The sequence below is a fragment of the Macaca fascicularis genome, chromosome 9 (assembly GCF_037993035.2).
Source record: "Macaca fascicularis isolate 582-1 chromosome 9, T2T-MFA8v1.1".
In the NCBI taxonomy this organism is placed as follows: Eukaryota; Metazoa; Chordata; class Mammalia; order Primates; family Cercopithecidae; genus Macaca; species Macaca fascicularis.
This window is the reverse complement of record NC_088383.1, coordinates 100848349-100873993: the sequence shown is the minus strand read 5'-3', so window position 1 is coordinate 100873993 and position 25645 is coordinate 100848349. Positions and strand designations below refer to the sequence as shown.

At 41.3% G+C, this 25645-nt stretch overlaps 1 protein-coding gene across 17 annotated transcripts in view; it reads left to right on the top strand.

Moving 5' to 3' along the window:
• CPEB3 (cytoplasmic polyadenylation element binding protein 3) overlaps positions 1 to 25645 on the top strand; it is a 243785-nt gene that overhangs the window by 202881 nt on the left and 15259 nt on the right. For 15 of the 17 annotated variants that reach the window (XR_012417948.1, XM_045361193.3, XM_074002203.1 and 12 more), the window contains one exon: positions 8032 to 8213. Coding sequence is in view for 16 of the 17 variants with exons in the window: in XM_045361193.3 (XP_045217128.1) it covers positions 8032 to 8213 (182 nt within the window). In the remaining variant the exon portion in view is untranslated. Of the gene's footprint in view, positions 1 to 8031; positions 8631 to 25645 lie in introns of those variants that run through there. The other 2 variants (XM_074002206.1, XM_074002207.1) reach the window with 1 other exon arrangement.

Here is a 25645-nt window from a genome sequence, read left to right as displayed (position 1 = left end):
TCCTTTTTTTTTACTAGATAGGAATCTGAAAAAATATTCTGAAAAAGTCCTATAGTTATAAAAAATAACAGAACTGGCTGTAACTTCTTATGTCTATCTTAAGGCACAGACATAGAAGTTTATTCACTCTTTATTCTTCCTGTTTTAATGATTTGGAAGGATAGGTAAGGGCCTATATATCATTTTTCTTCTGTAAATCCTGTGAAGATCTCTTTTCCACACTTGCTGTATGATCACACCAACACTGCAAGAAGTGAACCCCTGAACCTGAAATTATATTCTTTAATATTTGTTGTCTGCAAGATGCCACAAATTCTAGGATTAGACAAGAATTATATTTAGTTGTCTAGTAAGAAATGGGATTTTGTGTTCCCTGACTAGATACTATACTATACCTTTCATAATTTGAAGTTCCTTTTTTTTTTTTTTGAGATGAGTCTCACTCTGCCACCCTGGCTGGAGTGCAGTGGCATGATCTCGGCTCACCGCAACCTCCACCTCCCGGGTTTGGGCGATTCTCCTGCCTCAGCCTCAGGAGTAGTTGGGACTACAGGCGTTCACCATCATGCCCGGCTGTTTTGTATTTTTGGTAGAGACAGTGTTTCACCATGTTGGCCAGGCTGCTGTCAAACTCCTGACCTCGTGATCTGCCCGCCTCGGCCTCCCAAAGTGCTGGGATTATAGGTGCGAGCCACTGTGCCCGGGAGAAGTTCTCTTTTTTCAACTACGCTAAAATGTTTTGTTTTAAAATGTTTTGTTTTATAGTTATGTGGATAGTAATCTAAAATCACTTGTATTACTGATAGTGTTCCCTTAGCGTAGCTAGTTTCTAGGTGGCAAAGTAATCTATATTATTGTCTTAGAATTTTACCATTCATCCCAAGACTTCTAGTTTAGAGGGCCATGTTATCAAGACAAAAAGTTAACATCTGCAACTTTTATCTGTAATCATAGGAATTGGGTTTCTTTGAAACACACTGAGCTTTGGGAACTGATGTATACCTTGGAATAGAAGACGATTTTTAAAGAATTCATTGTGACTTTGCTAGACAAGCTGAAATTGAATACAGTATAGTTCACTTGAACGATAAACATTTATTGAGCATCTACTGTATTACTGGCACTAAGAAAGTATGTGTCATGCAAAACTGAATATCCCACTATCATGTTAAAGAGGTCATCATATACAGAGTCAAAAAATGTCAGAAGAAAATAAATGTGCTTACAGAATGTGAACTCAGAATTAATTGGAGACCAGATTGTATTCTTTAACACGATTCTCAAATTTGGTTTTGAAATACTTTAGAGCATTTTTTTATTATTTCCAAGGAATGTTCTAGTTATGGAATTTTGGAAAGTCTAAAACTATTTTAAGCATTTTATGCAGAGTGATCATGGACTAGATATGGGCATCCCTACTCAACAGGTGAGATTTTAGATGTCCAGGTGGATTTTTACCTTATTAAGGGCCAAAAAGTATCCCTTAATACGTCACAGTGACTAAAATGTTATCACTGAAGTGTTATTCCTTTGGATCTTGTGAGTTGGGTTTTTTTTTTTTTATTTATCTTTGATATTTCCTCATTGTAACACAAGGACCAATATCACTGATAGTTATTCTGAATACAGGCCTTAACCCTTTAAACAGAAATACACAAACACCTCTAAAATGAAAAGGCAACCTGTTTTAAGCAGTATTGTCCTGAGTTTCTGGTTCTTTGATAAACCTTCCTTTTAAGAACTCAGGTTGGACCATTCTGGGCGACATGGTGAAACCCTGTCTCTATAATAAATACAAAAATTAGCCAGGCATGGTGGCACACGCCTGTAGCGCAGTCTCCGGAGGCAGGAGAATCGCTTGAGCCCAGGGAGTTCGGGGCTGCAGTGAGCTGATATTGCATCAGTACACTCCAGCCTGGGTGACAGTAAGACCTTATCTCAAAAAAAGAAAAAAAAATAGGTTGGAGAAAATCACAGTCCTGGAAAGGAAAACAAAAGAAAAGCTGAAAATGGGAAAATATCAGTGGAAAATTTAGATGAGCTTACTTATTGCCTGATTGTGGGTTTCTCTATGTCAAATAATCCACATTCTTACTGTCTCTTCCTTTCATCACTCCCATTGGTGACAATAGCAAGCCAAGGATGGTTTGCCTGAAGTCTCCTGGTGTTTATCAGATCTTGTCTTCTTTCTACTCCCCATCTCACCCTACCCTCACATTAGGAAAGCCTGTAAGTGGACTCACCATGCCACCATGTGGCTAAAGCTCACATATTCTTCAGAGTCAGTACAGGGAAATGGGCAATTTGATTCTTCTTCTGCTGCCACCTGGAAGTACAACATGTTGCCACTATGCTTCATTCACGTAATATGAGCAACATGTCTTCCTAAATCTCCATACAGAAATAGCCCAGTTGCATATCCCTATGGCATTAGGACCTCTCCAGAATACATACCTCTTCACTCTGACAGAAAATAAGTGCCAGGCTTGGGGGTTATGATACCACCAGGAACAAGTAGAAGTGAGGTATGTGGTCTCTGTACTCTTCTCCAGTTGATTAACATGAGTATTTCTCTGATCCCAAATTTCTTGGTTTTGGCATCTGATTGGAAGACTGCCTCAGTGACCAAGCTTTTGGATCCATTCATTCCCAACCTTGATCAGGCTGGAAAAACTTTCAGTCTTTCTCATTAGAAGCATATGAACTGTTCTTTACTTCATGACTTCCTTAGGCCCTGCAAAACAGATCGATCTCGAGAGAGTGCTCATCTGAGTCCCCACAGCCTACTGTTTGCTCGTTCATCTTTCAGCCCTATCTTTCCTAACAATTGCTCTGATAATTCTTTCCTTTCTTTTTCTCCCCTACTAATATTCTGTGATGAATCCTGAAATTTCTTTCTGTCTTTCCTTACCTGCCCTGACTGTTGTGAGGATGGTTTTTCTGTGGGAGGCAAAAATTTCTGAAGTAAATATTCAGAGATATATGGCATATATCTAGAGAACATATATCCTGAATTTTTCTAAGATCATTTATTTCAGACATTTTGTATAAACATTTCATAGTTCACATGTATTAGAAACCATATCCTGATTTGTGATTTAGGAAACAGGAGTATTATAACCCTATCCTTTATTGTTGTTTTATGAAGTGGTTGCAGGCAGAAACCATCTTGTATCAAGTTTTTCAACAGTAGAAGCTTTTTCACCATGTCCTAAGTTCAGTATGGGTTGTCCTGGATAAACTCCAGATTTGGCATACTGACTTGATTAACTGTATTACCTTTAGGGATAAGGATTTTCTAATGTTAGTATGTGTTTGTGTCCTCCCTCTGCACCAAAAGCAAACCCTCATCCATAGCTGATGTCAAACTTTGCCATATCAGTGGCAGGCTGTGTGATGTTAGCCTACAGCCAAAATAACACTGCGATGAATTGATACTTACAGAGCAGAAACCAGGCCAACTTAAATGTTAAGCAGAGATTCACAGGGTGGGAGTGGGGCAAGAACCCTGGACAAAACTAAACATTTGAATACTACTCTGTCCTTAGCAGTGTGCCCAGAGCTCTCATGGATGTTTAATTCTCACAGTAACCCTGCGAGATTATAAGTGGTAGACTGTGCTTTAGAGATGATGAAGCAGAGTTCAGATAGAGTAATTGGTCTTTCTCAGGTCGAAAGAAAGATGCTTTATTAAGCTGAGATCTGAGGTGTTGTCTCAGTAACAGTAGTAACAGTCAACTTGGTACCAGTGCACTCTGTCTGATTTAGTTCATTATTCATACCATCTATTTGAAAATATTCTTAACTTCCCGACATATCTGATGCAGAGCAGAAGCTTATTGAGCACATTTCTTCCCCTTGAAGTATGTGAATTGCCCTTGACAATTGTGGTAAACCTAGGAAGCCCTCGTCAAGTTTAATCTTCCTGCTTTCAGAAGTCGAGACCTCTTTGATATCTTAAGGTGCCCTATGCCTCTTGCCTATCTGTTTTGTCCTTATTTCCAAAGAGAAGAAATATGGATTCTAGATTCACAGTTTAGAATCTGTAAAGACGAATGTGTTATTTTCCTCTGGAATCCTCACTTCCACTCTATCTCATTTGGCTGTCCAGTATCTCAGGCTCACATGTTGCCTTAGCTGGCTTTGAAATATATTATAATTAAATGATATAAATCGGGCCGTGAGGTGAAGCAGGACTGGGAGGAGTCATCATGGGTTTCCTCTCTGGTGAACTAAAGACCCTTTCACATCTTTGTAAAGAATCAGGAGCGGGCCAAGAGCGGTGGCTCACGCCTGTGATCCCAGCACTTTGGGAGGCCAAGGCAGACGGATTACCTGATGTCAGGAGTTCAAGACCAGCCTGGCCAATATGGCAAAACCCCATCTCTACTAAAAATATAAAAATTAGTCAGGCATGGTGACTGCACACCTATAATCCCAGCTACTTGGGAGGCTGAGGCAGGAGAATCACTTGAACCCAGGAGGTGGAGGTTGCAGTGAGCCGAGATTGTGTCACTGCACTCCAGCCTGGGCAACACAGCAAGATTCCATCTCAAAAAAAAAAAAAAAAAAAAAGAATCAGGAGCAAATCCAAGGAACCATAATTGAAGCTTACATTCAACTCCAGAGATATAGTCATCACAATCCAAAGGAATTCATGGGGATGCTATGTGCTCCACATTGCTGCAGTATTCTAGTTTGCCCCTCCAGTCTGCAGCACAGTGACTCTCATCACAAGAGCCAGCATGTGGATTAGACTCATTGTGTTGCTGCTACCATGGAAGTTGTTCATGAGACAATTTAAGTTGTCTTAGGATCACAGAGCATCTTGTCCAAAGTACGGTATACCCTTGAACCATAGCTATTAGACCTGCCATCTTCCCACCATGACCAGACAGACCCATGAGCACTGTCTGGATGGGAAAGAAAATAAAAAATGGTTTGGAAAGTCTTGACTTCCTCGTGGACTGTATACCTGTTTTCACCTCTATGTGAACACTGGATTCCTTCACCTCTATGCCCTGCTCTGGTACCCTTATCTTCCTCAGGTGAAATGTTAAGAACATGCTCCTGGGAGCTACTTTGTCTTTGCCCTCTGCAGAGGATGGTTTCAAATGAGGACTAGAAATTCTGTTTAGTACTTAAATGAGTTCAGCCTGCAGGAAGTATGCTGAATGAAGACTTACTGGTTGAGCAGAAGACCAAGTACAAACAGCAGCTGTTTGACTACCATTTACTTCTCTTCAAGGGTGGTCAAAGTATTAGACTTTCTGTAGTTAAAATACAGATGAGGGTAGAGAGAGAGATGGGAAATTTTCATATTCTTCTCCCAAAAACCTCTTCTTAAGTCACCTTGGTTTCTTCTAGCTTCTCAACAAATTGCCCTTCACTTAAGTGAGACCTAATTGACTCAAATGTCTGCAGACTTTTTGGTGGCCAAAAAAGCAACTATATATAAGTTCATAAATGGAAATTATTTATTTATAATTAGTTTTCATAAGAGCATAAGCAGATGAGGGTTTCTGCTTCCTATCAAAAGTACTTAACTGCCAGCAACATCAGTCATGATCTAATCCTTGGAACGTGCAGATGATTTCAAACAGATAGATTCACAAAGTAATGGAATGTTTGTGCTTCTCTGGCATCAGAAGATCCTGAAGATTTTTTGGAGAACACTGTGGTGTAGAAAAATCTGTGGTTACAGTAACTCTTCTGCTTAGCTGGAGTTTCAAGCTTACCACTCATGTGCCTTCTTTCTAAATCAGACACTTTGTTGAGTCCTTCCTATGGTGGAAGACAAGTGCCATTCAATTCCTTGCCAGCATTCTTTTCCTGGCCATTCACCAGGCTTGGAGATTGTTACTTCTCTTATTTCACTACAGAGGAAGCCTTGTCTTTTGACAATTAGTATTTAAGTTATAGGGTCCTGAGGTTACTTATTTCACTAAACCCATTCAACCAATAAGGGAAATGCATTAATGACTGCAATTAACAATTAATTCTGCCTTCAGTTTCTTGGTCTCTGTTACTGCAGTAATAGCCATATGAGGAGATCCTCAAACCATCAGAGGTTGTTGGGATGAAGTATAAGGACCTCTGATATTCAGGGTATGCGCACAATTCCTGTTACATTGTTTGAATGAATGTGATTCCTGGATCCTGCCCCAAGACTGCAGTAAGCAGCTACTTGGCTTTAACAGACAATGCTCCCTTGGCTGATATGGCTTAGTAATTCTGACCATAGTGGTATAATTGAGATAACTTTCTGCTGCTCTGTCTTTAATGGCACTTACTCTTAGGCTTAGTTCTTACTAGCTTATTTTCTCACCTTCTGAAAATTACTTGTTGGTTATGGGTTGTCCTTCCTATTAAAAATAGGCAGTTAGAAAATAGTCACCAATAGGCAATCTGGTATGTAAAGAACTTTTGGAGAAGTGTAAAGATAGCCTCTCTGACGTAGCAACACAGTTTTACTTACTGCCTCAGCAGTTTCGTAGTACAGAAACCAGTAATGCTTGGCTTTCCTTTTGTTCATAGACATCTAGTGGAGTTCTTCTACTGTTCAGCCCTTCACCCTTTGTACATTCTGCAGAACTCTTCTCCTAGAAGAGAAGAGTTGTGCTGCTCTCCATCTCCCCAGATACTGATTGCTGTGGAGCTCTACTATGTGATGATCTTTGCACATTGGCTGTGGCCCAGGTCATTGTCTGTCTTCCTTGTCTTCTCCTTTCCAAATACCATATATAGGTGTTGAAACAGGTTCTTGGGTCACTTCCCAGGGGTAGTGCTGAGTCTTTTGGACTTATACTATGTGAGTAGCCTAAAAGGAATGGTCATACCTGGAGAAGGTGCTGTCCACTATCAAGTAAACAATTGCCTTCAGACAATCTGGTATGCAGGTAAGTGCTACATGTTTTTCTAATGGGACCTTTATTGTTTTGTAACTATACCAATATAAAGGCATATTTAGGCCAGGCATGGTGACTCACGCCTATAATCCCACCCCTTTGGGAGGCCAAGACTGGCGAATCACTTGAGGTCAGGAGTTCAAGACCAGCCTGGCCAACATGGTGAAACCCCATCTCTACTAAAATTACAAAAATTAGCCAAGTGTGGTGGCGCAGGCCTGTAATCCCAGCTACTCGGGAGGCTGAGGCAGGAGAATCACTTGAACTGGGGAGGTTGTAGTGAGCCAAGATCACACCACTGCACTCCAGCCTGGGTGACAGAGCGAGACTCTGTCTCAGTAAACAAACAAACAAAGGCATATTTAGAAGAAATGTGACAAGGAGTACAGGCCACACCTCTGGATCTATAGCAAGGTACAGCATGGGTATGTTTTTACTATTTGTGTAACACCTTAGTGCTCTGTGGTAGGTTGTAAGTGCTCAGTAAATGTTTATTGTGGCTATTATCATTACTAGTATTATTATTTAGAATTCAATGGGAGAGGTTAGTATGAAGAGTTCACAGTTGGATTAGAATATACTCTAAAATCTTTACTTTTTTTAAATTGTGGAGATTTACTTTAAGGCTGTAAATAAATTGTCTCTAGTTAAAACAAGCAGTTAATCCTTTCTATAGCTTAGTCCTAATATAGTAGTGTAACACTAGTAATTTCTTTTAGTCTTAGAGGTTAGTAAGTAGGACTGTTTCTTATTAACTTGTTAGGGCAGCATGAAATGCCTTGCCTACCCAAGGCACATTCCACTGGACTAACCAGTTAGAAATTAGAACAGGAGGATTACTGGTAGTTCATTTCTTCAATACTACTGCTAAAGTTCTGATTATATAAATTCTTGTGTGTATGTGTGTAAATTCCTAATTTTTTTTCCATTTTATTGCAAAACACCCTATTAGGACCTTCCCTACTTGAGTTGTAAGACTGGTGTGGACAGTCTTCTTGATACTTAACATGCGTTTTCCTTTTCTTAATTACATTGCATGATCTCTAAATAATTCTTCCTTCTCCTGGGCAGGAGTACCTCCCAAATATTTATACACATCCATGTTTTGTTTTGTTTTTTGCAGTTGAACTGGCAATGATCATGGACCGTTTGTACGGTGGTGTCTGCTATGCTGGCATTGATACGGACCCAGAGCTGAAGTACCCCAAAGGTGCTGGCCGCGTGGCATTCTCCAATCAGCAGAGTTACATCGCAGCCATCAGTGCTCGTTTTGTGCAGCTCCAGCACAATGACATTGACAAACGGGTAAGCACCTGCTGAGGGTGGAACTGCTATGGGAGAGAAAAGAAGTTTGTTCTGTGGTTTCCTGGGAAGAAAGGCATCTTATGATCGTAAGTGAGCAGCTCTACCTTGCATGGCATTAGTCCATGAGTCCATCTAGGCTACCTGAAGAAGAGAGCACCACTGATGTTTAAGGCATTAAGGAATCTTCTGCCTCACCCATCCCCAGAGTGATGTTACACTTATGAAAATAATCTTGCAAAATTTAGCATACCAAACTAGTGCTGTTCAGAAGATGACACTGACAGTGTGTTAGCAGAGGTGGAGAGCTGGTGACCTGCTTGACCTACATAGTGCTCTTAAAACAAACAACAAAGAAACTTAGATTAACATTTAAACATTCAGGAGTATATATGAGATGTTGAACTTCTGGTTTGAAAATTGTCAGATGGCTGGGCCCGGTGGCTCACGCCTGTAATCCCAGCACTTTGGGAGGCTGAGGCGGGTGGATCACGAGGTCAGGAGATTGAGATCATCCTGGCTAACAGGGTGAAACCCTGTCTCTACTAAAAATACAAAAAAAAAATTAGCTGGGCGTGGTGGTGGGCGCCTGTAGTCCCAGCTACTCGGGAGGCTGAGGCAGGAGAATGGCATGAACCCGGGAGGCAGAGCTTGCAGTGAGCCGAGATCGCACCACTGCACTCCAGCCTGGGCGACAGAGCTAGTCTCCGTCTAAAAAAAAAAAAAGAAAGAAAAGAAAACTGCAAGATCATACATTGTGGCAATCATTGGAATCAAATAGCTGCTTTTCCCTTCAGTCTCCCCTTCAGCTCACTCCGTTTCTCCTGCTTACACCATAGATGCGTATGCATTACCGGCCATGTTGTTCATCGGTGTTACCTGCCTGCCCTCTAGAGACATTAAGAGTGCTACCTCTGATGTAAAGAGGGGGCATGAAGTAGAGTTTTAGGTAGTTGGTGTACTTAATTGGTTTTGTAGATTGGCATGAGTTTAAATTCCTTGAATCCTAGCTTTGCCACTGTCGGGAAGCTTAGGGGTATGGAAGGCAGTAAGAGCCAATCTGGACCCTGTATTAATAAATGAAAAGAGCATGTAGGAGAATAGCACCAAGTCTTGAACACCTGCCTGTGCAATGGTGTAGTGACTATTAATTCTTCTAGTAAAGAATGTTCTTGGGGTACACACTGGACTAGAATTAATAAAGTAGTAAATCTGTTCCATATGAAGTTTCACATGATATCCTTTACAGTCAACTTTGACTCATTTTGTGTAGCAGGCAAGTTTCTTAGGTAAAAATTTTAACTGGTGATGGATTTTTCATGTTCAGGATTATAGTTTTGTTAAGACATGTATCTGATCAAAAAGTACAAGAGCCAGGACTTAGAATAAATATTCTATTTGCTACTTCACCGAGCTTCCTGAGAGTAAGTGGTAGTGGTTTGGTTTTTAATTAAAATGAATAAAATAATTTAGAATTTTGAAACACTTTAAATTCATGGAGATACAAAGGCATAATAAAGATTCAACTCCATTCCTGGTTTTTAAGTATCCATAGCAATCTGAGCATGCCCTTTTGTAACTGTAATCCCCCACACGACTGTAAGCTCCACAAAGATGGGCGTGGTGCTGTCTCATTCTCTGTCTGATCCCCAGTATTTACCCGTTGCTCGATTTAGTCATTGATGCTTGATAAACCTTTGTTGAATTAACACGTGGTGCTACTTGAGGGTTCTTTTAACTTCTGCTGCTGTTGCTGGTAGACGTGCTTGTGCCTGTACATTTGGGAGTCGTGTACCAGATTCCATTACATTGAGACCTCTATCGCGACTATCACTGGTGAACCTAGGCAATGAATTTAATCTGAAGAGCCTTGGCTTCTTATTTATATGGAAGTAGCTTTCTTTGTTCTCCTCTAAAGCCAGAACTAGTGACTGTACAGGAAGTAGATCCTGGAAATAATAAAGTCTAGAGGAGGTCTCCATTTCCCCATGTCTCTGCCTTCCCTTTGCCTCCATCCTACTGACCTCCTGTCCTATTCCTTAGTAGAGGGAGATATGCTTGCCCCAGGGATTTATAGTAGGCATTGAGCCCCTGTAAGAACCAGAATAAAATCAGATATTTATTTATTTGTTTGGTTGCCTACCGCTATTCCCACAACTACTGCAAGGCTCAGGCCCTCAGTATTTCTTCCCACAAGATTAGAACTAGGCTAAAAAGGAGAGAAATGGCTTTGCTTTTGTTAGCATGACTGTAGAACATGCTATGAAAATGTGTTTGGAACATCAGACTTCTCAGGGCTCAGGAAAACCATTGACTTTTCTGATTGCTATAATTGGGTTAACCACATACTGTCTATATCTCAGAGTAGCTTTTGGTGAACACTTTAAGGTAGCAGCCAGTTGTAGTGGAAAGAATAGGGAATTTGGAGCAAGAACAGATTCCAATACATTTAAACCTTTGCTGCTTCAGTCAGTCACTGTCAAGCCCAAGCAAGTTACTTAAGGCCGGAAGCCTCAGGTCCTCATCTGTAACTCCTTCCTGGGGATGATCTGGAGATTAAATGAAATTTTACTTCTGAAAAGCCAGATCCTTATGGCAGGTCGACAAGTATTTAACCAGCAAGTATTCATCTTACTACAAATGTACTTAATATTGATTTTTGTTAATATTTTATAGCTTGAGGCCAGGCGCGGTGGCTCAAGCCTGTAATCCCAGCACTTTGGGAGGCCAAGGCGGGCGGATCACAAGGTCAGGAGATCGAGACCACAGTGAAACCCCGTCTCTACTAAAAATACAAAAAATTAGCCGGGCGCGGTGGCGGGCGCCTGTAGTCCCAGCTACTCAGGAGGCTGAGGCAGGAGAATGGCGGGAACCCGGGAGGCGGAGCTTGCAGTGAGCCGAGATCGCGCCACTGCACTCCAGCCTGGGCAACAGCGTGAGACTCCATCTCAAAAAAAAAAAAAAAAAATATTTTATAGCTTGAGTTTTAAAAGTTGATCTGTTGAAGAAGTAGCAAAAAGGTTCAGTGGTTAGTGAAAAAAGCACTGGTCCCGAGTCAGATGGCCTGGGTCTAGATCTGGTCTTGTTCTCCCTGGGGTTATATGGACCTTGGGCAGGTCACTTAAATTCTGAGCTTCAGTGTACAGTGAAGGTAATAGTAATAGCCCATGAGATTGGTGAGAAGCCCAGAAGAGATATTGTTCAAGAAAGCAGTAGCCGGGCGCGGTGGCTCAAGCCTGTAATCCCAGCACTTTGGGAGGCCGAGACGGGCGGATCACGAGGTCAGGAGATCGAGACCATCCTGGCTAACACGGTGAAACCCCGTCTCTACTAAAAAATACAAAAAACTAGCCGGGCGAGGTGGTGGGCGCTTGTAGTCCCAGCTACTCGGGAGGCTGAGGCAGGAGAATGGCGTAAACCCGGGAGGCGGAGCTTGCAGTGAGCTGAGGTCCGGCCACTGCACTCCAGCCTGGGTGACAGAGCGAGACTCTGTCTCAAAAAAAAAAAAAAAAAGAAAGCAGTATGTACACTGTGTATGTGTATGGTGGGACAAGAATGCTGCTTCCATGTGACACTGGGAAAGGACCCAACAGTTTCTTCAGTGCCCTGGGATGAGAGTCATCTGAGGGGGAATATTGGAAGTCATTGAAAGTGGCAAAGTCCCTACTCTCCCTTTTTCCCGTCAGGGACCAGCTCCATCTTCTTTGTTTGCTCTGACCAGTATGGAGATCTCTTCCCCTCCCCTCTCCTACCCTCCCCTCCCATTTTCTTCCATTTTCTTCTCATTTTGAGACCGGGTCTCACCCTGTCACCCAGGCTGGAGTGCAGCTTCAACCTCCTGGGCTCAAGTGATTTTCCCACCTTAGCCTCCCCAGTAGCTGGGATCACAGGTGCATACCACCATGCCTGGCTATTTTTTTTGTATTTTTGGTAGAAATAAGGTTTTACCATATTGCCCAGGCTGGGCTCAAATTCCTGGGCTCAAGTGATCTACCTGCCTCAGCCTCCCAAAGTGCTGGGATTACAGGCTTGAACCACTGCGCCCGGCCCAACATCCTTTCTTTATTATGAGACGCAAGCCAAGTTCCATCTTGAGTTGGGCTCCTTTTTCACTGTTCATCTGTGAACATTACACTCCCTTCCCCCAAACTGTTACTCTGTCCCCTTCGTTTTCTTCTTGCTTAGAATATAGCCAGTAGTACTTTATTTTATTGCCTCTGGCATTTTGAGCTTCTGTTAACTATACCTTTCATAGGTACATTTTTAGGTTCATTCATGGTTTTATTTTTATTCATCTTTCTCGTAAAGCTTACATTTAAGCTTTCCAGAGAGCTCCCATTTCATATAAGCACATTTGTATTTCCTTAGGTAATGCCATTTTTCTTTTTCAGAAAAAATGATCATCCATGATTGTCTACAGATAATTTCTATCACTAGGCAAACCTTGTTTCCTGAATAACCCCTCCAGGTTTTTAGTAGTAGTCTGATATCTCATGGAAAGGTTCTGAAACTTGCAGTACCAAAAGTCAGGAGCACATGTCCACCTGTGTACACAGTCCCTTTTCCTTGCTATTACAGATTCCGAGGTGCCACAGTCATTTCCTTCCTTCCTTCCTTCCCTCCTTCCTTCCTTCCTTCCCTCCTTCCTTCCTTTTTCTTTCCCCCCTCCTCCTTCTCCTTTCTTCTCTCTCTTCTTTCTTTCCTTCTTCTCTTTCTCCTTCTTTTTCTTCCTTCCTCCTTCTTCTTCCTTCTTTTTTCTTCCTCTACTTTGAGACCTTTATTTACTTTCCCATATCAATGAACATGAGTAGGCCAGGCACAGTGGCTCATGTCTATAATCCCAGCATTTTGGTAGGCCAAAGTGGGAGGAGCACTTGAGCTCAGAAATTCGAGACCAACCTGGGCAACATACGGAGACCCCATCTCTACACACAAAAAATTTTTTTTGATTAGTCAAGTATGGTGACACGTGCCTGTGTGATTCCAGCTATCAGGGGAGGCTGAGGAGGGAGGATTGCTTGAGCCCAAGAGGTCGAAGCTACAATGAGCTGTGATCATGCCACTGTACTCCCGCCTGGGCAACAGAACAAGACTTTGTCTCAAAAAAATAATAATAATAAATCATGGATTATTATGTGATGATTATGTAGTGGCTGTCTTATATCTCCTCAGGAAAATAGAGCACTATTGAGTAATGCGGACTCTACAGAGAACTTCAGTCTTTGGTCATAGCATTCATCTCCTGCCTTCTGATGCGAGCCCAGAGTTGGCTTTAAACCAATACCTTGACTATTTTAAGTAGCATCAACCTTTATTACCTTTTTACTCAAAGCATCCTCCTTTACTGTCTGCATCATTATAAATATAGATGCAGTGAATTTTTAAAACTAGAGATGGCATTGAAGGGTCACTTACTTCGTCTTTGCAGCCCTTATCCCTCAAGGAGAGTGGGAGGGGGCCACCTGCAGAGCAGCAATGCCTGACCATCGAGTGAGACAATTCATTAAGTGCTGGGACAGTGAACGCAGTAGGGCCATATGATGCGGGTCCCCTCAGGTTGCACCTTTCTTGTGTACACTGTGGAAGGTACATGAAGAAGAAATTGACTGGTATATCTCCTTTACCTCTTTTGTATCCAGCCAGCTTTTTCCAAAAAAGATATCTCTTTTGATAATTTATATGTTTATTATTGTTGTTGATCTTTGGCGAAGCTTTTATATGGAGTGTTTCATGGGAGAAATACAAGCTTTATAGATTTGATTTCTCACCATCTTAAGAGACTTTTTGGCTTGCTTATGAGTATAAAATATGTCAATATGCACCATTTAATTTATCTGTGTTATCCTGTAGATTTGGTACTTTCATCTCTGCTGTCATCTTACTCATCCATAATCTCATGATCTTTAAGGAAGAGGTGTTTTTGTTGTTTGTAACAGCTTTGTTGAGCTGTTTTATGCTATTCACATAGCATACAGTTCACCCAGTTAAAGTGTACAATTGCATGTTTTTTAGTATATTTACATAATTGTGTAGCCATCACAATCACTTTTAGAACACAGAAGTATTTTTTTAATCATCCCGTATTTCATGTCTTAAGGAACATAGAGGTGTTTTAATGTACAGCCTTTAAGTCTGCAATAAGAAGATAATAAGCATAATAACAATAGTGGAATGGTTATAGGGGATACACTTTATTTATTCTCTGTAATTACTCAGCTTATAATTTAGAGAGGATCCTACTTATTTAAGCCGCACTCTTCAAAGTCACAGGAACAAAGTAGCCCAGGCTCTTGGGGGAAACTTCTGAACCCTGCTATAACTGTGATTAGAGTCCCTCTTGTTGGAGTAGGTTGATAAATGTACACATCAGCAATGTGGGAGGACTAAGAGAAGTGGAAGAGGCTTCTTCTGCTGGGAGTTCCTCACAGCACTGCTATGATCTTAATTCTGTCACTTTTGCTCAGGAGTCTGAATGGAAGTGCTTGGCACACAGCAGCACTCACTAATGTGCAGAATCAAGTAGGAGGATATATATTAGGGCAAGGACTGGAAGCAGCCATGGAAGCCTGAATACTAGACATCTAGAGTCATCTCTCACCTGGACATCCAGAATATCTTCCCCTGGGGCTCCCAATTCAATTTTATCCCATCTCCAAGTCAGTTTTTACATAGCAACCAGAGCAAGCTTTTTATACTCACAATTTAATCATGTCTTTTCACTCCTTTAAACCTTTTGATTATGTTCCACTGCCCTTAGGATAAAGGTCAAACAAAGTCCTTAAAATTGCCTAAATGACCCTTCATGTACTATGTACTTCTGCCTTAGCACTCACTTCTCCCTTCCTTATCTTGAGCCAGCCACAGCTGGCCTTTTCCCCTATTTCTCAGGGTCATTATACATACGGTGCCTGGCTAATACCCACCTTTCCTTCAGGTCTCAGCTTAATTGTGATATTTTTAAGAATCCTTTCTTCATTGGAGCTTACACCTCCCCCATAGATTGTTGTTGTAATACATGTCTGCCATTCATTTGTGGCATTAAATGCAAGTATAATGAAATAATGCTTTGTTTAATGTCCATCTACTCTGTTAGATGATACAAATTCAGGAGGGCAATAACTGTGTCTTTCAGTTTAACTACAGTATACACAATGCTTGACATCTAGTGGGCACACATTAATTATTTTTGAATTAATGCATGAATGAGTTATTATAGTGAATGAATGATGATTGAGAGGTGACACAAGAGGCCAGACACAGTGGCTCATGCCTGTAATCCCAGCACTTTGGAAGGCTGAGCTGGGAGGACTGCTTGAGGCCAGGAGTTTGAGACCAGCCTGGGCAATGTAGCGAGACCTCATTCTCTTAAAAAAAATTTTTTTTAATTAAAAAAAATTAAAAAGAGTTAAAAAGAGAGGTGGCCCAGATGGAAGACCTTTTATACCATTCTTTCACATATCCAACTGTCCACCAGAGGGCACTTTGCACAGCTTTCTTTTTGTACTTAAAGACACTCAAATAATAAATTTAGATTTCGCTGTTTAGAATATCAAAAGTGTTTTTTGGCACTTATAATACACTCAAGTTGGACTTAACCTTAGGTATGATCTGGTCCAACCCCCTTTGTTTTGTACACAGGAGAATCTAAGAGAGGTTTGGAAACTTTCTCAAGATACTTGACAATTGAGGGCAGAGCTCTCTTCGTTGGATGCCCTTCCTGAGCCTTGCTGCTCATCCAGGGGCTCACACCTATAATCCTAATGTTTTGGGAGGTTAAGGTAGGAGGATAGCTTGAGGCCGGGAGTTCAAGACCAGCCTGGGCAACATAACAAGACCCTCATCTCGCCAAAAAAAAAAATTTTTTTTTAATTAGCCAGGTGTGGGGACACATGCCAGTAGTCCTAGCTACTTGGAAGGCTGAGGCAAGAGGATCTATTAAGCCCAGGAGCTTGAGGCTACAGTGAGCTATGACTGCACCACTGAACTCCAACCTGGGTGACAAAGCGAGATCCCATCTCTTATTTTTTTAAAATTTAGTAAAGATGTTGGCAGTTTTAGTGTTATGAAACTTATTTTTTGTTTTTGTTTTTGTTTTTTTGAGATGGAGTCTCGCTGTGTCACCCAGGCTTGAGTGCAGTAGCGTGATCTTCGCTCACAGTAACCTCCGCCTCCCAGGTTCAAGCTATTCTCCTGCCTTAGCCCCCCGAGTAGCTGGGATTACAGGTGCCTGCCACTACGCCCAGCTAATTTTTTGTATTTTTTTACTAGAGACAGAGTTTCACCATGTTGGCCAGGCTGGTCTCAAACTCTTAACCCTAGTGATCCACCTGCTTTGGCCTCCCAAAGCGCTGAGATAACAGGCATGAACCAATGGGCCTAGCGTCTGAAACATTTTGTTGTAAATGACACAGATAGGGCCAGGCACACTGGTTCACACCTGTAGTCCCAGAACTTTGGGAGGCCAAGGTGGAAGGATCACTTGAGGCCAGGAGTTCAAGACCAACCTGGACAATATAGTGAGACCCAGTATCTACAAAAATAAAACAAATTAGCCAGGAATAGTGGCACATGCCGCTAGTCCCATCTACCCGGGAGGCTGGGATAGGAGGATTGCTTGAGCCCAGGAGTTTGAGGCTGCAATGAGCTACAATTGTACTAGCCTGGGTGACACAGTGAGACCCTATCTCAAAGAAAAAAAAAAAAAAGACACAGATTCATGCCTTAGTTTTTACTTCCAAGGAAAAAAGTCATTAACGTCTTGAAATAAATCAATTAAGGCTTACTTATGGCTCATGTTCACTAGTTATTGGCTAATTGGTAATTTGTCCATGTGTTGACAACATCAATGTTGTATGATACTCAGCACATAATTCTCAGCATTTCTTCTGCCTCCACATACTTGAAGTGTATGTTACACTCGTGGGTGACAGAGGCTCCCTAGAACTCTAATAGGGTGGGGCAGTTACAGGCATGACCATTAGCATGTAAGCAGGGATACATTCCATACTCAACTCTATCCCCACCTCCTAAGAACCACTGCTGTAGTTTAAAAAAAAAAAAAAAAGTACTGGCTTAGGAATTGAGAGATCAGGGTCTATTCCTAGCTGTTTTCCAATCGTGGTATGACCTTGGGCAAGCTACTTAACCTTTAGAGGCTTGATTTCATTATCCTGAGGTAATAAGAACACCAGCCTAACTACCTCACACTTCATTGCACAGAGAAACCATGACAGTTGAAGAGGTGCTCTGGGAGGTTACTAGGCTGTACAGACAGATGTTGATTTGTATGATTGCTGAGCCTGGCTTATTTAAATTGTGCTATGGCCTAATCATATGTCCAAGGCTAATTGTTGGCTCTTTTTTTTTTCCTTTTAAAGTATTTATTCAGTTCCACTAAGTATCCTTGATATAAGGAAAATGAAATAGTTGAAGTTGATACTTAAAGTTAACATAGGTGCCAATCTGTCAACATTCTGGTTGGATGTCGGTCAAGACACACATGTAAAGACTAAGTTCCTTTTATAGATGTAGACAACTGGGTATGTTATTTAAAGGATTGAAGGCTTTTTTCACTTTAGTCTTGAAAGTGGTATTTTTACCAGTATCATTTCTCTGATAATGAAAAGATTTTGAACCTGAAATGAAATACACGTTAGGATTAAATTTTGCTTATATTCCTTTGAATGGTGTTTCTGTAAAAAACTAAGTTTAAAGTATTTAAACACAATAAGAGCCAAAGATGGCACCTGTACATATTCTTTCTGTTCTAATGGTATTTTTAGAAGTGATGCCAAACGAACTCTTAAGATGTAAAAGCTTTGCTAAATACAGTTTTTTTTTTAATGTAATGGAAATCTAGGTTATTTACATATGAAAGATTTTTGTGGTGTGCAAATGAGATCACTGAAAATGGGTAATGCTTTTACGTAGCCGGTTTTCTACCCTCGTCTGCTCTGTGTGGTCATGAGAAAATTTTTAAAATGTAGAATTAGTTGAATCTCCCTTAGCCTAGCAAAAACATATGACTTGATAGATATGAAAAATCTGTTTATAAAAATCTGAGGCAATTCCCCCTGCCCCCCAACACAACCATTGTCTAGCTCAGCTTGGTCATGTTGTCCCCTAGAAATTTGTAAATCAGATGTTTACAACTTTAAATGCATCATGCAGTATATTGGTTATAGTTTCCCAATTCATTCCATAGAAATATTTTTACTAGTAGAAAGGATACTAGACTAGAATCAGCCAATCTGGGGTTTTAGTCTTGACTGTACCACTTATTATAAAGCTTGAAGGAAGTGTGTGTGTGTGTGTGTGTGTGTGTGTGTGTAAATGAAAGTGTTTTTGAAAACTGTAAAGCACTCTGTCAATATACAGTAGCACTGATAACATTAATTTATGTCAAACCATGGATGACTAATATTTGAACTCTTCTGGAACATGCTTATTAAAAACAATCTAATTGGAATTTCAGGTGATAAAGGGAGTTAAATATTTCAGGCAAAATCAGGGTAAAGTTGGTTGATTATTTGAGTTCTTTTTTTTTTTTTTTTAAACCTGTCACTGACTTGAAGCTCATATATGAGGCTTTTATTCTTATTTTTATTTTTGTTGTTGCTGTTGCTGTTTGAGATGGAATCTCGTTTTGTTGCCCAGGCTGGAGTGCAGTGGCACGATCTTGGCTCACTGCAATCTCCACCTCCTGGGTTCAAGCGATTCTCCCACCTCAGCCTCCCGAGTAGCTGGGATTACAGACACCCACCACCACGCCCAGCTAAGTTTTGTATTTTTAGTGGAGACAGGGTTTCTCCATGTTGACCAGGCTAGCTTCGAACTCCTGACCCCAGGTAATCCACCCGCCTCGGCCTCCCAAAGTGCTGGGATTACAAGTGTGAGCCACTTGTGCCCGGCCATATATGAATTTTTTAAACGGAGGGGGAGAGATCTCAGCAGGCAGGTCTTCTCTACCCATATTCTAGGGAAAATGTCCCTAGAATTAGTTCCTCAATGTTTCTTAACGTATGCTCCATAAAACATGAGTCTCCTGGGATTTTATTTTATTTAAAAAATTTTTTTATATTTTATTTTATTTAAAAAATTTAAAATTTTTTTTTATTTTAAAAATTTTGCTGAGTCAAATGAGTTTGGAAATACTCGTTTAAAGAAAGGCTGGTTTATTCTATGACATATTATAATCTTTCATATACTAATCTTCATTGCGAAGACCCAAGAAGGAGGCAATATGCAGTTTTTCACAAATTTATTTTGATCATGGAAAAATGTGTCATTTGTTGGAAATAATGTTTTAGAGAACCCAATTGAGAAAAACACTGTGTTTGCAGCTTCTTTCCTTCTTTCCTGCTCAAATTCAGAAGCTTGATAAGCAGTTGATTGTTTTTCCCTTTCTCTTAGTCCCTTTTGTCCAAGTGTGTCCCATCTACCATGTACTTTCTGTCTACAGAGGGTTTGGGACAGGGCCAGGAAATAGCAGCTGCATATCCATGTAGTAGTGGGGCATTGACGTTGTGGTTGATATTCCCTTTAGTATTTGTAATTCTTTGTCTTTTGATTATTTGAGATTATCTGTCACATCTAAAATTTCTCCATATAAGAAGGAAAAATCATTGTTGAAATCAGTACACCATTGACAAAGTGTTCCGTGACTCTATTTTAGCTTCATGTTGGGAACCAGGGCGCTTTTCAGTTTGCCAGTTTTGGACTTTCTAATACTTTTTATTTAAAGAACATTGTGGCTGGCATGTGGCTCATTACAAAGTGTAATTCCAGCACTTTGGAGGCCGAGGCGGGTAGATCATTTGAGGTCAGGAGTTCGAGATCAGTCTGGCCAACACGGTGAAACCCCATCTCTAATAAAAATACAAAAATTACCCAGACGGTAGTGGTACTTGCCTGTAATCCTAGCTACTCAGGAGGCTGAGGCAGAAGAATCACTTGAGCCTCGGAGGTGGAGGTTGCAGTGAGTCGAGATCATGCCATCGCACTCCAGCATGGGTAACAGAGTAAGACCCTGTCTCAAAAAGGGCATTGTGATAGCTAAGCACATAATATTTGCTTTGAGTAGCATGTTCTTTAGAGTAGTCAATTTTTTATTTAATGGCCTTTTATCCATTGTACCATTCTTTGCAAGTACCTTAAGTACTTAATATATTTAATCTTTTTTTTCTCTCTCTCTCTGTTTAGTAGACACATATTGGGCATAAATTTAGTAGACTACCAAAGGCTGTATATTTTTAGCCTACATGAAGATTAATATGACCCATATTTCCGTTAGGAACCATACTAACAGAAATGTTGATAATACCGTACTTTGTTCCTGACCACAGCGGGAATATATACAATGACTCAATAGCAAAAGAAGTGAGGGTGAGATGACCTGTTCTCAGACTATTTCTACTCCTATCCTTAGTTGGGATTCATACAACCCAGCCTTTATCTTGCTGCTCTTAGTGGTTCCTGCCTGACCTGGCTTGAAAGCTTCCTAGTTGTGGCTATAGCTGTGTTTGACTTGACCCTAGAGGAAGCAACACTCAGAAGTGAGTTCAAATATCATCTGAACTAATCCTACCTGGGCTTATTTTGAAGTGCTAGGAGTCTCAGAGCCCTTGACTAGAAATAGTTTTTTAAAGGGAGTTTGGGTTATCTAAAGGAAGATAAAGATCTTTGAATGGAATAGAACCTTTTGTCCAGGCTCTCCTTCCAAGTCCTGACTTCTGACTCTCCTGTCCTTCTCTGTTCTTTCATGTCTCCTCCTTTGGACTTGTGATCATTTTTAATATGAAAACTCTTTATAGTGATTTAAATATTCATCTTTCCTGCTCATAATTGAGTGTAGAGGTTGTTTATGAGATAAAGAATTGGAAAAATGTCCATTGCCTTTTTTCTAAATGCTTATCTCAGTAGAACATTCAGATTCAACTCTGGAAGTCAGGTGTCAGAAGTAAGTTAGCAGTCTTTTGGTGAATGCTTATTCCTATTTGTAAGAGCTGGTTCAAACCCCTCATAGGCTAGGGGAAACAGAGGCCCATGAGGTTGTGGTATAGCCAGGGTGCTCTGCATCTCTATACCCTCAGGGCTTGATACCATGATAGTTATGTGTTTCACATTTTTAATGATTTTCTTGCCCTTTGTTCACCATATGATACACTTTTCTACTACTAGCACTTGGTTTTGGACTGATTTATACCCATACTTCCAGCCCCATTTCCAAGCAGCATAGCAGGAAACCAGACTGTGCCGGATACTATCAGCCCACCCTTCTGTGTTTCATGAAAACATTATCTTAGGGCTAAACAGAGCAGCACTCATAGATCTCTTTGCACTCCATAAACATATGGCAGAGACATTGACACAGAAGCCCTGCTATGGGAAAATAAGTAAGTTCTTAAACTGTGGGAAGGGCACAAAGATAATTTTAAAATCTTTCATCCCCTAGCACTTGAGAATGTGAAAAATGGTAAGTCTCATCCTTTGTAAGGTAAAAAGAAAATAAAATCCCAATTATTTCCCCTCGGATTTTAAAAAATCTACCCTAGATTGCTTCTAAAATTAATAACCATATCTGAGAATTTTGGATAACCTTGTTGGTGTGGAAAAGCTGTTTTCACATTGCCACTTTAATTTTGTTTATTTTTATTTATTTATTTTTTTGAGATGGAGTTTTGCTCTTGTTGCCCAGGCTGGAGTGCAGTGGTGTGATCTCGGCTCACTGCAACCTCCGCCTCCTGGATTCAAGCAATTCTCCTGCCTCAGCCTCTCAAGTAGCTGGGATTACCGGCGTGCGCCACCACACCCAGCTAATTTTGTATTTTTAGTAGAGACGGGGTTTCTCTGTGTTGGTCAGGCTGGTCTCGAACTCCTGACCTCAGGTGATCCGCCTGCCTCGGCCTCCCAAAGTGCAGGGATTACAGGCGTGCGCCACTGCACCCAGCCTGCCACTTTAATTTTCTTTTTTTTTTTTTTTATTTCTTTGAGACAGAGTTTCGCTCTTGTTGCCCAGGCTAGAGTCCAGTGGCGCTATCTTGGCTCACTGCAACCTCCGCCTCCCAGGTTCAAACGATTCTCCTGCCTCAGCCTACCAAGTAGCTGGGATACAGGCATGCACCACCATGCCTGGTTAATTTTGTATTTTTAGTGGAGAAGGGTTTCGCCATGGTGGTCAGACTGGTCTCGAATTCCTGGCCTCAGGTGATCTACCCACCTCGTCCTCTCAAAGTGCTGGATTACAGGCATGAGCGACCACACCTGGCTGCCACTTTAATTTTCTAGGCATCTGTCATCTGCTTTCTAAACAACAGCATTCCAGCTCATGGTTGAAAAACTAAAAATTTATTTTTATTTATTTATTTTTTGAGATGGAGTCTTGCTGTGTCGCCCAGGCTGGAGTGCAGTGGCGTGATCTCGACTCACTTTCATCCTCCACCTCCCAGATTCAAGCAATTCTCCTGCCTCAGCCTCCTAAGTAGCTGGGGTTCCAGGCGCCTACCATCATGCCCGGCTAATTTTTTTTTGTATTTTTAGTAGAGACGGGATTTCACCATGTTGGCCAGGCTGGTTTCGAGCTACTGACTTCAAGTGATCCGCCCGCCTCGGCCTCCCAAAGTGCTAGAATTACAGATGTGAGCTATCGCGTCCAGCCAAAATATATGTTTAGACATTCTTTGTATTGTCTGCTGATGGAGGCCCTGCTTTAACAACCAGACACTATATTTAGTGGGAATATTAATGAGATTACTGTGGTTTTTAGGCCTGGCTAGATGTGCTCTATAACACATGCCAAGAAGATTATGATCACATTATGTTGAAAAGCTTTTAGCACACCAAATAAATGGGCTTTCCAAGAAGCTTTGTTGCCCCAGATATTAGGAAATGGCCTAAGTCAGCCAGGGCCCTTTCATGGGGTGCCCAGGTTTGCATCAAGGCCAGATCTGAAAACAGGGACACTTACACTCAACTCTTAATTTTATTTATTTACTTATCTATCTATCTATCTATCTATCTATCTATCTATCTATCTATCTATCTATCTATTTTTGGAGATGCTGTTCAGGCTCGACTTGAACTCCTGGGCTCAAGTGCCTCAGCCTCCCAACTAACTGGGATTATAGGCACACCTCACCATACCCAGCCCAACCCTTCATTTTTTAAACATTGTTCCCTTAAATAGTTCTAAAACCAAGTTTTTAGTGCTGCTTTTTTCCTAGCCATTGCATAGTATATTTTTTAAAGAGGAGAACTTTGGGCCGGGCGCGGTGGCTCACGCTTGTAATCCCAGCACTTTGGGAGGCTGAGGTGGGCGGATCACGAGGTCAGGAGATCGAGACCATCCTGGCTAACACGGTGAAACTCCATCTCTACTAAAAATACAAAAAATTAGCTGGGTGTGGTGGCAGGCGCCTGTAGTCCCAGCTACTCGGGAGGCTGAGGCCGGAGAATGGCGTGAACCTGGGAGGCGGAGCTTGCAGTGAGCCGAGATCAAGCCACTACACTCCAGCCTAGGCGACAGAGCGAGACTCCACCTCAGAAAAAAAAAAAAAGGAGAACTTTGATACATTATTACTGATCTCTGCTTGATTTGACTCTGAAGAGTCATAGTTTTGGGATTTTGCCAGGCTGACTTTTTAAATCTTTTTTAAATTTTTATTTTATTTTATTTTTTGAGACGAGGTCTTACTCTATCACCCAGGTTAGAGTGCAGTGGTACAATCTTAGCTCACAGCAACCCCTGCCTTCCAGACTCAAGTGATTCTCCCACCTCAGCCTCCCGAGTAGCTGGGACCACAGGAGTGCACCACCACAACCGGCCAGTTTTTTGTGTTTTTGATAGAGATGGGGTTTCAGCATGTTGCGCAGGCTGGTCTTGAACTCCTGAGCTCAAATGATCTCCACGCCTTGGCCTCCCAGTGTGCTGGAATTATAGGTGTGAGCCACCGCACCTGGCCGAGCTGACTTTTTAAAGGACAGGCAAAACCCAGGTGTGAGTTCAAATTATGACTTGAACTGATTCTAAATGGGCTCATGTTAAAGCACTGAGTCCCAGATGTACTTTTTAAATGAAGCTATTGTAGTTTAAATATAATTTATTAAACTTATTTGAGGTGCTATGTTCCCTTAGATTTTCTCAGACCTCAGGAATGTGTCTAAAAAAAAATTAGTGAACTGGGGTTGAAATTTTCCTCTATTGGTCAGAAATAATACTTACTTTAGAAATACTCTTTAGCCAGGTGTGGTGGCTCATGCCCGTAATCCCAGCACTTCAGGAGGCCAAAGCGGGCAGATCACTTGAGACCAGGAGTTCGAGAACAGCCTGGCCAACCTGGTGAAACCTGTCTCTACCAAAAATACAAAAATTAGCCAGGCATGGTGGCATATGCCTGTAATTCCAGCTACTCGGGAGACTGAGGCACGAGAATCACTTGAATCCAGGAGATAGAGGTTGCAGTGAGCCAAGATCATGCCACTGCACTCCAGCCTGGTGACAGAGCGAGACCCTGTCTCAAAAGTAAAATAAAAAATTAAAAAGTAAAGAAATGCTCTTCTCTTGATTGAGTCATATATTTGCAACCATCTTAACTAATACATTGATTACCCAATATGGGGGACATTATCTATCATGGCAGTGAGCTCTGGTTATCTTGTGGCTAGACTTAGCTCTGTTGTATTGCCTTTCACAGTTGAAAATGTGTCAACAGCTTGCTTATGTTATCAGTCGATTTGTCACTTCTTTTTATCATGGATAACTACTTTGGTCTGATTTCTCAAAGTAACCTAGTGAGTTAAAAAAAAGTTCAAAGAAACTAAATTCCTCATTACTGAAGTGTACCTCTTTAATGAATATAACTCATTCCTAAGAGCTATCAGAGTATTTCTGAAACACACAGTATATTGAGCTCACACTAAACAGTGACCACGGGGCAGCCTCTAGTTGGAGTTTCTACTTCTGATCCTGGCAATGCTGTGGATGTCTATGGCCATATTTTAGATGTCTGTATTGTGAATCATGGCCTCCTTTCAGCCAGCATAGTGTAGGATCTCCAAGTGAGTCAGGTCCTTCTGACAATGTTATATCCTTCTAAAGTGTTGTCCTCAAAATGGAAAGCCAGAGTTGAGGTTTCTTACCCAGAGTACAGCTGGCTCTTCCTTTCAGTGGTCTAAATATTTTGCCTCTGTTGATAAAGCCTGACATTGCAATGGCCCCTTGTAGCATTTGGCCTAAATCTCTGGGTAGTCTGGAGAGAAACAGAAGGTACTCACTCAAATCCCTGTGTCCAGTAGTTTACCCCAACAATGTGATTATGAGAGCTTCTCCTTTGAACCCAGAAGAGGAACCCAACCTCAGAGCTAATGTTTTCCCTTCAAGTAGCCCCCACACTACTTCTCACCTACTCTGTTTTCTGAGTTCTCCGAAATCACCACCT